Source organism: Bos mutus, chromosome 23 (genome assembly GCF_027580195.1).
Source record: "Bos mutus isolate GX-2022 chromosome 23, NWIPB_WYAK_1.1, whole genome shotgun sequence".
NCBI classification, from domain to species: domain Eukaryota; kingdom Metazoa; phylum Chordata; class Mammalia; order Artiodactyla; family Bovidae; genus Bos; species Bos mutus.
Window position 1 is genome coordinate 4,865,191 of NC_091639.1, and position 13,614 is coordinate 4,878,804.

Genomic DNA, 13,614 nt, shown 5'->3' on the forward strand with positions numbered 1-13,614 from the left:
CACATATATGAGGGGAACTGTTCATTTTTAAAAGGCAAGGGACTGCCAGACACTGTTCTGACCCGAGGTTCCTTTTGAGTGGAGGGTGGGGGTTGGCTTCGGAGAGAAATATTGATCTCCTTCCAGTTTTTAAGTTGGGTGCTGGTTTCCTTGGTGCTTTGTTATTATGCTTCACTACCTCTGTAAACTCACATATATAAACATACTTTTGCATGTTATACATTTTACATTTATACTTTTACATTTATAATCTTAACCCAGTAACATTTATTCTTTCCTGCTGTGGCCCCTGTCTGTTGGCCAGAGGTCCGGTGCTGCTCTGAAATTTCAACTAGTATTCGTCTGAGGCAAGGAGAGAGAATAGAGTGAGTTCTATAAAGCTAAATTGATTCAACTCCAAGGATTGTGTATATCCTTGAATTATGTCCTTCCTACTCAATTTGGTGTTAAAAGGACCTTTAAAAATAAAATCAGAGCGTCGAAAGGGTGCAGTTTATTGTCTTATTTGCTCTATTTTCCTTAGAAAAGGTAAACAGAAACAGGAGATGCCCTTGTGTAAGGTCATTACTGTTAAAAAAAAAAAAAAGAAGTGTTTTCAGGGGTCCTTGAAATGAAAAATTCTAGGAATTGTTGCCTCAGAGAACACAGCTCTGTATTCAGTAGCCAAACTCCAAGGCTGATGATATTCAAGACTGGGATTTCACTCACCTTCCTTTCCAGAGAATGTATTATACTCTCCCATTTAAAAAGCTCATTTAGAGGAACATTAATCGGCCCTGTGTGAAGACTCAGGAGTAGGTCTACCGACACCCAGCTCAGGGGACCTACAGTCTCAAATACCACCAGCTGATGAAGCTTACAATTAACATTTACCGAGCACTTCTCTACCATTGACTGTTTTGTACGGACTCTTTCAATCTTCAGGAATGTTATTTTTTCCCATTTAACTGATAACTGCAACTTTGGCTAACATCTTGCTCAGAATCACTGGAGTAAGATAACGGGGAGCTGGAATTCACAACCCCTGGGGAGCTCCCCGCTGTGGTCCACACTCCTGGTTACTACTTCACTGGATTCCACACACAGCACCATCTTTGAGAAGCCAGAGGCAGGGGCTCCCGAAGAGGTAGGAGGCAGTGGATCCCCCGCTCAGCCCTCTCTCACCCCGATGTTTAAGGAGCCCAGTTCACGCAGCTTAAAGGAGGAAAGGCTAAGCTCATTGGAACCCTTGCACGTGTGCTAAGCTGCTTCAGTCGTGTCGGACTCTGTGACTCCATGGACGGTAGCCGACCAGCCTCCTCTGTCCATGGGATTCTCCAGGCAAGAATACTGGACTGTTTTACTATGGTAGTCTTCAAACACTTGTAGGCAGTGATTTAATTGTACTTACTTCTTGCATCTATATGAGACATTAGCAAATGCACTGTGTAAATTCAGTTGTGGGCAGAAGATTTGGGGAGAGAGGAGGCATTCCAAGCATACTTCAGTTACTGGTAGCTGAGGTCTCATAGGAAGATTGAGGAAGATGCTATAGCATTGACCGAAGGGGCATAAAACATTTGGGTGGGAAAGCTTAACACGAGCTGGGCAGCAATCAGAGACGCCTGGGGGACTGAGGAGACCATGCATGTCCTCCAAGAAGGATAAAAGAACAACAGCAGGAGGAAGTTGAGTCCTTCAGGGTCACACTGAGGAGAACTGGGGAAATGAACATTATAAGGCCGTGAGTTCTAATTCACACGGTAATAAAATGGAGGGCTTTGAACTACGCTTCTATTTTCTCCTTTTTAGACTCTTTATCTCTCTCTTCACATCTGTCTGCGAGCGGCTGCCAAGACCCTTCCTTAGTCACACACATCGCCTCCCAGGATTTCGACATCCCTTCTCAAGAACTGCACGCAGCTTCTCCCCTTCCTGGCAAGGTCAGACGCACCTTCTCTCTCCTTCCCTCCCTCTCTCTCATCCTCTCCGGCTCTCCCTTCTCTTCTTGTGTCGTTTGCCTCTTACCTGTAGCAAATCACCCAAGACATAGTGGCTCGGAACAACAAGGGATCGTCTCTCACAGTCTCGTGACAAGACGAGGACGAATGGGGTGGCTCCCCCTGGAGGGCGTTCATGCAATTGCAGCCAGGTGGTCTCTGGTAGGGGTTGGGTGATCCCAAGTCTGCACTGCGTTGGACATCCAAGATGGCGTCTTCATATTACGTCCGGCGGACCCCCTGAGGTGGCTGGGGATTGAGTGGACTCTTTCCTCCCTCCTCCCTCCTCCCTTCTCCTTCCATGTCCTTATACACCACACAGCCTCTCTACATGGTTACCTTGGACTTCCTTGTAGCGTAGGGGGTTCAGAGTAGTGGGACTTCTTACCTGGTAGCCATCTTGCCTCAGACATGCATCCCAAGACACCTAATCAGAAGGAAAGTCAAAACTTACGAGTTAGTCTCAGGAGTCACTCCTCACCATTGTTGCTGCCTCTTGTTGGTCCAGAGAAGGTCACAGAGCCAGCCCAGGGGAGAGCAACCACCCAGGGGTGTGAATGCAGGAAGGTTTGGTTTACTGGGGGTGGCATACCTCTCCAAGGACTAACGTTTCTCATGTATTGAAATGTCTGTCCCTTTCTCTCTTCCTGACTGAAATACCTTGTCACTGCTTTGTACCTTGTTTGCATTCATAGTTTTTTCTGTTGTTTATATTAATGACTTCTTTGAGGAATTCTTAGGCATTCTCTCAAAAGAATCTTAAGAATATGCTTTCATTTCTTGATACTAAAATTTCAGCACCCAAGAAGGCCTATAGAATAGCTCTGTGACTGTTTTTTAGAAAGTCTCTTTGGGAAATCAGATTCGGTTCGCCTTAACCACTGATGATAACACAGCAAACTAAAAAGGCAGATCAGTTTTAGAGAAAAGTGATCCACCATGAGGTGTGGGTGTCCTTGGATGAACTCCCCAACAATGATGCTTTTCATGCTTGGCCACTAATTTAAAAACCTGTTCTCTTGTTGAGGCTAAATGGTGACTTGCTTTCCGTCTGGACCTTCTTTTTTTGTTTTTCATACTTATATTCAAACTCTTTTATACAAATGAAAGTTTACCCTTTTTTTTGAATAACTCCCTCTCCTCTTACCCTTCCAAAGGGATAAGTTGAAACTAAAAGATTTGTTGCACAGTCACATGGCAGTTTCAGAAATTCTTGAAAATCCCATACCGATGGATAGCTTAACTTTCCCTAGCTTCTGCAATGCCATTGAGGTCTCAAGCTCATATAAAGAGTTATTGGCGGCTTTTTCTTCTTTTTTTTTTAAAAACACTAAATCTGCAAAGCTTTTTTCTGGTGATTATGGAGAACAGCACAAGTGGTAGAAAGTGGGCCACTGGAGGTGGCAAAGAACTTCTTTTTCCTACCCACAAGCCCTGAAGAAACTCTGCCAACAAGGATTAATTTGCTCATGAGATCTTACTGTGGTTGCCATTAAGAAAGAAAAAAACCCATCAGGAACAGCAGGGCAGAAGCATTTCTGAGCTCGGGGGAGAAGAGTTGGGTTTTGTGGTGGGAAGTGGGGTGTTGGTTTTTCTCTCCTACAGTGACGAGGCTGACAGCATTTCTCTCCCTCGGACTCTGTGTGGACATCTGAAGGCCAGCCCCGAAGGAGGATAATCAGTAGCTTGTAGTTTTCTGTAGTTTGGCTTTATTAAAAGCAGGGGAAAGATTTCATTTTAAAAAAGCCTTCAGGCAGTTCCCTGGTGACCTCATGGTTAGGATTTGGCTCTGTCACTGCAGGGGCTCAGCTCCATCCCTGGTCGGGGTATTGAGATCCAGCGAGCCACGTGGAATAGCCAGAATATGGGCAAGAAAAAACGTGTCGATTCGATCCTTTCCCAGTTTTTAAGAAAGCCTTGGACAACAGCATGTCACCCCATTGGTGGTGTGTTTGCACATTTCTGTCCTCATACTTGGGTTCCATAGACAAGTTAGGCAGACCCTGGCAGCTTCAAACTCAGAGGGTTCCTCCTCGCAGAGTTATTCAGCCCCCAGTTTCCTCCAGGAGAAGGAAGCAGTGGACTTCAATTAGAACAATGTTTTCTACGAAGCTTCACACTAAGCCCCTCAACAAAAATTTCCACCAGCCACCAGGCAAAATATGGCAGACCCTGAAAGCTTCAGACCCAGGCGGAATGCACCCCCGACTACCAGGACCCCCACCAAAGGTCAGCTCAGGGTTGCCCTGGGTCTTGTCAGCTGCTTGGTGGGGAGAGAAGGAAGCAACCCGAGGGGCCAGGGCTACTGGAAGAAGAGGGGCTGGGAGGGGTGGGTGGGGGGCTAGACGGCAGAGGCAAGTCCCGGTCACTGATTCCTGAAGTCCTGCAACTTCTGGGAAGCCCCCATTCTCCCACCTGTGCAGATGACGACCCCTTAAGCGAAGCGTTTAAATAACTTGCTTTCATGCGACCTGATTAAGCTATTTAAAGTCTTTAAATAGAATCTAAGCATTGTATTTAATCCTTGAGTAAAATGAAGGATTTTTGTCTGAGCCTGGCCGCCTAGCCCATGGTTCCTTCCACCACTCCCGACCCCCTCTCAGAAGCCATGGGTAACTGGTAATCCTCTTATGAATGAAAACGGGGGACTTGCTCGAGGTGAGCCTGTGGCACTCAGCCAAGTAACAACAGCTGTCACTCTCTCTCGTTTAATCCTATAGTGGAGTACGACAAGGAGTTCTCCCCTCGCCAGCGACACCACAAAGAGTTCAAGTTCAACCTATCCCAGATTCCTGAGGGTGAGGCGGTGACGGCTGCAGAGTTCCGAATCTACAAGGACTGTGTTGTGGGCAGTTTTAAAAACCAAACTTTTCTTATCAGCATATACCAAGTCTTACAGGAGCATCAGCACAGGTATGGAGGCTCAAGGAACCCCAAAGGGTCGGGCTGGGCCCCGTTTCTCACCCCATCACCCTGTAACCCCAAGCGTGTCTGGGGAAGGTGGCTTGGAGTTCAAGGGCAGCCCACGGGCGTGACGAGGGATGTGTTCCCAGTGCTAGTTTAGCGGGCAAGAAGATACTTTTGCTTTTACGGTGAAGATTTCCCAGTAGTTTTCTTTTCTGAAGCTAGCCAGTGAATAGTAATTACTAAGCACCCTTTGTGATCAGAAACAGAACCGACTGGGAACTGGTTCCCACTATTGCTTAGGCTGTCTTCTGAATGGAGGGTGAGGGTGGCTGACAGGTTCATACTTGAAAATTATATGAGGATGCTTACAAATGCTACTGAGTCAAGTGAATAGAAGGCTATGTGCTAGTGATACAATATATACATATATTTTGGTTGGCCAAAAAGGTCATTAAGATAATTGCATGAATGAACTTTTGGTCAAAAACCTGAATGAACGTTTTGGTCAACCCAATATAATGTCTTTGAGAGTGTGTGTGTGTGTGTGTGTATGAATTAATGTGTCTCAAATGTATTTTTTTATCATGTAGATGCGACAGAACAGTAGACTTTATTTTTTTCCATGTCTGTATTATTCTTTTTATTATTATTATTATTTATTTTATTTTATTTTTAAACTTTACAATATTGTATTAGTTTTGTCAAATATCTAAATGAATCCGCCACAGGTATACCCGTGTTCCCCATCCTGAACCCTCCTCCCTCCTCCCTCCCCTACCCTCCCTCTGGGTCGTCCCAGTGCACCAGCCCCAAGCATCCAGTATTGTGCATCGAACCTGGACTGGCGACTCATTTCATATATGATATTATACATGTTTCAATGCTATTCTCCCAAATCTTCCCACCCTCTCCCTCTCCCACAGAGTCCATAAGACTGATCTATACATCGGTGTCTCTTTTGCAGTCTCGTACACAGGGTTATTGTTACCATCTTTCTAAATTCCATATATATGCGTTAGTATACTGTATTGGTGTTTTTCTTTCTGGCTTACTTCACTCTGTATAATAGGTTCCAGTTTCATCCATCTCATTAGAACTGATTCTAATGTATTCTTTTTAATGGCTGAGTAATACTCCATTGTGTATATGTACCACAGCTTTCTTATCCATTCATCTGCTGATGGACATCTAGGTTGCTTCCATGTCCTGGCTATTATAAACAGTGCTGCGATGAACATTGGGGTACACGTGTCTCTTTCCCTTCTGGTTTCCTCGGTGTGTATGCCCAGCAGTGGGATTGCTGGATCATAAGGCAGTTCTATTTCCAGTTTTTTAAGGAATCTCCAGACTGTTCTCCATAGTGGCTGTACTAGTTTGCATTCCCACCAACAGTGTAAGAGGGTTCCCTTTTCTCCACACCCTCTCCAGCATTTATTGCTTGTAGACTTTTGGATCACAGCCGTTCTGACTGGCGTGAAATGGTACCTCATAGTGGTTTTGATTTGCATTTCTCTGATAATGAGTGATGTTGAGCATCTTTTCATGTGTTTGGTAGCCATCTGTATGTCTTCTTTGGAGAAATGTCTATTTAGTTCTTTGGCCCATTTTTTGATTGGGTCATTTATTTTTCTGGAGTTGAGCTGTAGGAGTTGCTTGTATATTTTTGAGATTAGTTGTTTGTCCGTTGCTTCATTTGCTATTATTTTCTCCCATTCTGAAGGCTGCCTTTTCACCTTGCTAATAGTTTCCTTTGTTGTGCAGAAGCTTTTAAGTTTAATTAGGTCCCATTTGTTTATTTTTGCTTTTATTTCCAATATTCTGGGAGGTGGGTCATAGAGGATCCTGCTGTGATGTATGTCAGAGAGTGTTTTGCCTATGTTCTCCTCTAGGAGTTTTATAGTTTCTGGTCTTACGTTGAGATCTTTAATCCATTTTGAGTTTATTTTTGTGTAAGGTGTTAGAAAGTGTTCTAGTTTCATTCTTTTACAAGTGGTTGACCAGTTTTCCCAGCACCACTTGTTAAAGAGATTGTCTTTAATCCATTGTATATTCTTGCCTCCTTTGTCAAAGATAAGGTGTCCATAGGTGTGTGGATTTATCTCTGGGCTTTCTGTTTTGTTCCATTGATCAATATTTCTGTCTTTGTGCCAGTACCATACTGTCTTGATAACTGTGGCTTTGTAATAGAGCCTGAAGTCAGGTAGGTTGATTCCTCCAGTTCCATTCTTCTTTCTCAAGATAGCTTTGGCTATTCTAGGTTTTTTGTATTTCCATACAAATTGTGAAATTATTTGTTCTAGCTCTGTGAAGAATACCGTTGGTAGCTTGATAGGGATTGCATTGAATCTATAAATTGCTTTGGGTAGTATACTCATTTTCACTATATTGATTCTTCCAATCCATGAACATGGTATATTTCTCCATCTATTAGTGTCCTCTTTGTATTATTCTTGTTTCCTGAAATGAGGCCACACCATTTTACAAAAGAACTGTGTTCTTGGGGCTGCCTAGCAAGTAAAAGAATCCTTCCATGGGGTGATTTTTTAGAGCATTGGAGGGGCTAAGGGATGAAGTAGTACAGCATTTTATTTCAGTCCTACAGAGACAGAGAACAAGCCCATGACCTTGAAATTTTGCTTAGTCCTTAGGGCTCAGCTGAGTGGTTTGGTCAAATGGAGAGCTTGGGGCAGAGGTCAGCGCTGCCCGTGGTTCTCGTCGGGTAGCAAGTGGGAACTTGGCACGTGATAGGATTTTCTGGCAATAATATGGTAAATCTGAAGATAAAAGTAAGAGAATGCAAAGGGAAGGGAACTCCCCACCCCTTTGTTTATGGACTCTATTAGCTTGGGTTTCATAAACCAACTCCAGATTCTTGCTTTTGGTCCTGGAAGTCTGTTGACTTCCCAAGAAGGTCCAAAAGTCTCGGCCAAGAAGGTCCAAAGGAATGAGTTTCGTTTCTCCTGGACTTATGGGTCTGTCTCAATACATGCACTAAAATAATAACAAATGTGAACTTTGCCCCACACAAGAACTGTTTTGAGAGCACTGCTGACATTTGACCCTGATGCATATTCAGGTCCATTATGAGGAAAGTGGAGAAGGAAGGACGTGCCAGGCTTTGGGGACACACGCTGGTGTGGGCATACACACTGACCGCTGTAGGTGAATCTCAGCCACATGATAATACATAATAAGTGAAATAGAGCCACTGTGGGATCTTTATTACAGACCAAAAGTTCAGATTGGAAGGGAAGTTTTCTGATGTCTGACTATCACTCCTAAATTAAAATATATCGATCAATTTAACTGTTAAGGGCCTCTGTTGAAAAGTAAATTCTTCATTGCTAGCTTTTCATCTTTCAGTATTTCAGAGAAATTCAGTATTCAGTGATTCTTTGGAATAGCTTGGTTTTGTTGTCCAGTCCCTAAGTTGTGTCCAACTCTTTGCAACTCCATGAACCGCAGTACACCAAGCTTTTCTGTCCTTCACCATCTCCCTGAGTTTGCTCAAACTCATGTCCATTGAGTCAGTGATGCCATCCATCCGTCTCATCCTCTGGCATCCCCTTCTTTTGCCCTCAGTCTTTCCCAGCATCAGGGTCTTTTCCAGTGAGTGAGCTCTTCGCATCAGGTGGCCAAAGTATTGGAGCTTCAGCTTTGGCATCAGCCCTTAATGAGTATTCAGGACTGATTTCCTTCAGGATTGACTGGTTTGATCTTGCTGTCCACGGGGCTCTCAAGAGTCTTCTCTAACACCACAGTTTGACAGCATTAGTCCTTCGGTGCTCAGCCTTCTTTATGGTCCAACTCTCACATCTGTTTATGACTAATTTAGCCATTGACTTTCATTTTGCCTAATTATCAGTCTCATTGCCTTTCTGTGTTGGAAATAATCTGCTGGTGCCTTTTTGGCTCAGACTTCTGTTTGGAAAGCATAGTTTCCTCTGTTCTGCAGGATAAGCTTCATGGTGAAAACACTGGATTGGAGCTTTTGTGACTATGAATTTTTTTTCAAAATTATTATTATTTTACCAAAGAGAGAGAGTACATGCTAGCAGACTATTTGTGAGGTTTACATTGAGCTTCAGCCAGAAGTGAACAGCTGCCTTGAGCTTCAGATGCTGGTGTCAGGCTTCCTCCAGGCCAGCAGTGAGCTTGGAAAACAGACTCCCCAATGGTCCCAACCTTTGATGACTCTCTGTCAAAGCTGTAATCGCTCTGCCTTCTAGGACGGGAGTATTTGGCGATGGATATATTTAACTTTTGTGCATAGGAAAGGGGAAATCCTGGGAGAATTGGGAGAATTTCGTGCTTTTGAAGAGTTCCAGGTTGGCCAGGAGGAGATTGTCTTTTCTTATCAGGGGCCTGGAGCCCAGAATGCCTGTGGCCTCCTCGTTTTCTTTCAGAGGCCTCCAGATTGAACCATGGGACCCCTTCTGGGGAAGGTCCCATCTCCCCATCTGTACCATCTTGGAGTGTCTTGGCTAAAAAGGACTCTCCCAGCTCATGAAGAAACATAGCTGTCTAATCTGTGTTTCAGTGAAATTTGTAGCATCTGATGGATCAGCTTAAGACATGTGTGTGTTGCAAAAGAGTTGGCCTCCTTGAAAAAGAAAAAAAAAAGGCAGGTTTTTCATTGCTGAGTCATACCCTCAGCTGGGGCTGAAGGAGTTCTGTGTCAGACCTCCTGCTATAAAGGGCAGCTAGGGAGTCTGACCCAGGGAGGGTCAGGAAAGATGCTTGGAAGGGAGGCTTTTGCTGTGAACTCTGCAGAAACCTCATGCCTCTGGTAAAAAAATCACTGAACCAGGTAAGTTAAAAAACAGCGATGACTAGATGGTGTTTGTTGAAGCAGCTGATACATTATTCAAAACCTGAGAATAAGCCTAGAGATGAAATCTAAGTCCTGAAAAGAACTGGAGCAACTCGTGGAGTGGAGGGGGGTTGGCAACCCAGAAGCACACATGTGCTCTTTGTAGTCTGTTTATTTATTTTTAACTTTTTATTCTGTATTGAGGTATAGCTGAGTAATACTGTGGTAGTTTCAGGTGGACAGTGCAGGGACTCAGCCATACATATCCATGTACCCATTCTCCCCCAAACTCCCCTCCCATCCAGGCTGCCGCATCACAGGGAGCAGAGTTCCCTGTGCTCTGTAGTAAGGTCCTTGTTGTTTACCCATTTTATTTTAAAAAATAATTTATGTATTATTTTTGGTTGTGCTGGGTCTTCATTGCTAGGCGAGGGCTTTCTGTAGTTGTGGTGAGAGTTACTCTTCATTGTGGTGCACGGGCTTCTCACCGGGGTGGCTGTTCTTGTTGGATCACCAGCTCTAGGGCCCTCGGGCTCAGTAGTTATGGCCCGGGGCTTAGTTGCTCTCCAGCATCTGGAATCTTCCCGGACTAGGGATCGAACTTGTGTCCCCTGAATTGGCAGGTGGATTCTTATCCACGGTGCCACCAGGGAAGTTGCTTTGTTAGTTACCCATTTTAAATACAGCAGCGTGTACGTGTCTATCCCAGACTCCCTAACTCTCCCTTCCCCCCATTTTTAACTCTGTAGTATGGAGTGGGGTTGGTAGTTTAAGATGAGTTTGCTGTTAAAATCTGATGTTAGGAATTGTTATATGTTTATGATGACCCTGGTGGAAACTGGCAGTTATATCATGCTCAGAGTTTGGGAAAAACCTTCCCAAATCCCTTCCTTAGAGTTTAGCCATGACCACATCAGACAGGTGGGTAGGCACTTTATGCTATAGGAGGATGAAATGTGGCGTATATACATTGTGTCAAGTCCAGATTAGGCCTAAAGTGTGCTCTGCTTACTCAAAGTCACCCCCATGCTGTGGGGACAGTCCCAAGGTGAAGTGCCAGAAGGAGGGAAACGGTCCCCTTATGGCACGTCTTGCATCTTCAACTCCTCAGCTTGGATAAGAACATCTCAAGGATGCTCCTGTTTGGGTAGCACAGGAGACAGCTCTGGGTAAAAATGTGTCTGTTAGAATTCAGGCCTTTGGCTCTTGAGGACTCCTGGTGGGAAAAACCTCTGCAAACCTTCATTGATCTATTGGTCAACCATGGATGTGTTAGCAGCTTTTCCAAAGGAAAGGTGTGGAGGCGATGAAAGACTAAATCACAGGTAAGTAGTTGTACTTAGTCACGGTGTGGTGTTTTTGTCCATTTACTTTGCATTTTCTCCTGCAGCGCGTCCATGCTAAGCTGTCTTCATACTTGGAGGGTAAAGGCTGCTCTGATTAACTGTCAACCTTTTGTTATCATGTGTGGCAGCATGATGGTAGCATGTCGCTCAGTTCATAGGTACTCACGTGCCTTTATACTAATAGTGCAATTTGGGGGCCTTTAGGAATATCATTCTCATCTGTATTTCTTATTTGGTTAAAGATATACTTTACCTCTTAATTCACTTTTGTATATCTGGAAGTCAAACAGCATCTCTTGGAAGCCAGACAGAAATGTTTTCAGTGTCTGAAAGATGGTTCTGTTTGGTCCATGGGTCGGCCCCGCGTGCCTCTGCTAGCTGTGAAATTCTGTACTCTGGGCATGTATATGTCGCTTGGCAGTGATAGTCTGTCTTCTGTGTGTGTGATAACTTTCTTTTTTGTGTTTTATCATGGTGCAGTCTTTTGTAAGACATTTAAGCGAGAATTAATTACCAGATCGAAAAGTCGGTTCCTCCTGGTATAAGCAACAGCACAACTTACTCCTCTGTTTGCAAACAGAGGGAGTGGGAAGCAAACAAACAGAGGCAAAGTGGGAGTTTTTTTGTATAGATATAGTTTTCTCAGTTTGGATCATATGCTTCATCCTAATTTTAGCATCGTTTTTAGCACTGGAAGATGTGCAACTTTGAATCAAGGAAGCAGGGCAATTCTGTGGTGGAGTTGGTTTTTAAAACCGAGAAAGATTTCCTTAGGCTGCCCAGAGGCTATGCTGGTGGAGTCCCCAGGAAGAAGGCCAGACTGAATTATTGTTTATGTGACTAAGTTCATCAATTCTGACCTGTTTTTAAGATAGAATATAATTGTCCCAGGAGAGAAAATAACTGTCGAAAGGCAAAAGCAGTTTTCCAGAATTTTAAATTTGACACACTTCTCTGAACCATTCACGGAGATCGGAAACAGAGGAATCAGTCAGGAGGGTCTTGGAGAAGAGTCCAGGTTGGGACAGGTCTGAGTCATGATTAGATGCTGAGAGCCTGTGAGATATGGAAGTATTTAGACCAGCAGAATGAGCTCTACTCTATAGTTCTGGGTATTTGAGAACGATGGACGTAGATTAGAGAGTTTAGATATAAGAATAAAAAAACCTAGTTGACCCGGGACCGCTTATTGAAAATACTGTCCTTTTTCCATTCACATCAGTGGCATCTTTGTCATAAATCATGTGACCACTTAAGTGTGGGTCTGTGTCTAAGATCTTTGTTCTGCTCTGTTGGTTGATTTTTCTCTTCTTGTACCAATATTATGCTCTTGAGTCTTTTAGTTTTAAGGGAAGTCTTGATATCTGGCATGTAAGTTCTCCAAATTTGTTCAAGCTTTTCTCGGCTGTTGATGGTCCTTTGTAGTTCCATGTATACTATAAAATCAGCATTTCAGTTTCCACAAAGAAGCTCTGTGCTGAAATTCTGAATCTACTTGGAATTTTGTCAGATTTAGAGCTCAATTTGGGATGAATTGACTTTCGCTAATTGTGAGTGGTCCAGTCCAAGAATGTTTATTTAGGTTTGCTTTTAACTTCTCTCAGTAACCTTTTACAGTTTGTGGGGGTCTTGAATGTTTTTATTAGAATTATTCCAAGTATTGAAGTTTCCATCCTATTGTGAGTGGTATTGTTATCTTTTAAAAATTTCAGTGTCTGATTATTTTTTGCTGTACCCATAGAAATAACAATTGATTTTTAGATATTGATCTTATATCCAGCAACCTTGCAAATGTACATAGTCTAATAATGTTTCTCTGCACTATTTTAGAATTTCCATGAATATAATGTCATCTATAAATATTTTTAATTTTTCATCATAGTTCTTATATTTTTGCTTCTGTTATTGTGCTTGCTGGACATCCAGTGTAATATTGAATCCCATTCAGGTTTCTGGTAGGTTTCTAATCTGACATTGGAAATCTGTCAGATTTCTGATCTAAGGGAGGAAGCATTTAATCTGTACCATTAAGGACAATGTTTGTTATAAATGTTTTTGTAGATACTCTGAATAGACTTAGGAAATTCTCCTCTATTCTTACTTTGCTATGAGTTTTTTAAAATTAGAAATTATGTGGATTTTTTTCTGAATTTTGGGGCATGATTGTAGTTAGTCCTTCATATATCCATGGGTTCTACATCTGTGGAGTCAACCAACTACGCATCAAAATATTTTTTAAAGATTTCAGGAAGTTCCAAAAAATTTGAATTGCTATGTGCTTGCAACTATTTACACGGCACTTACATTGTATTAGGTACTATAAGTAATCTAGAGATTTAAAATATACAGGAGGACATGCATGGGTTATATGCAGATATACTACATGGTTTTATGTAAGGGACTTGAGCATACATGGATTTTGGTGTCTAGCTATTTTTTGGTATCCAGAATTCGGTCCTGGAACCAGTCCCCCAAGGATACTGAGGGATGTCTATAATCAATGTCACATTCCTGAAACAAACTGAACTTGGGATTTATCCTTTTAATATAATGCTAGATTTTAAGATCA

General features: G+C 42.9%; 1 protein-coding gene across 2 annotated transcripts in view; it reads left to right on the plus strand.

Annotated features, from left to right (window-relative positions):
- BMP6 (bone morphogenetic protein 6) overlaps positions 1-13,614 on the plus strand; it is a 165,292-nt gene that overhangs the window by 131,634 nt on the left and 20,044 nt on the right. For both annotated transcript variants that reach the window (XM_070361240.1, XM_070361241.1), the window contains exon 2: positions 4,700-4,892. In XM_070361240.1, coding sequence (XP_070217341.1) covers positions 4,700-4,892 — 193 coding nt within the window. The remainder of the gene's footprint in view (positions 1-4,699; positions 4,893-13,614) is intronic.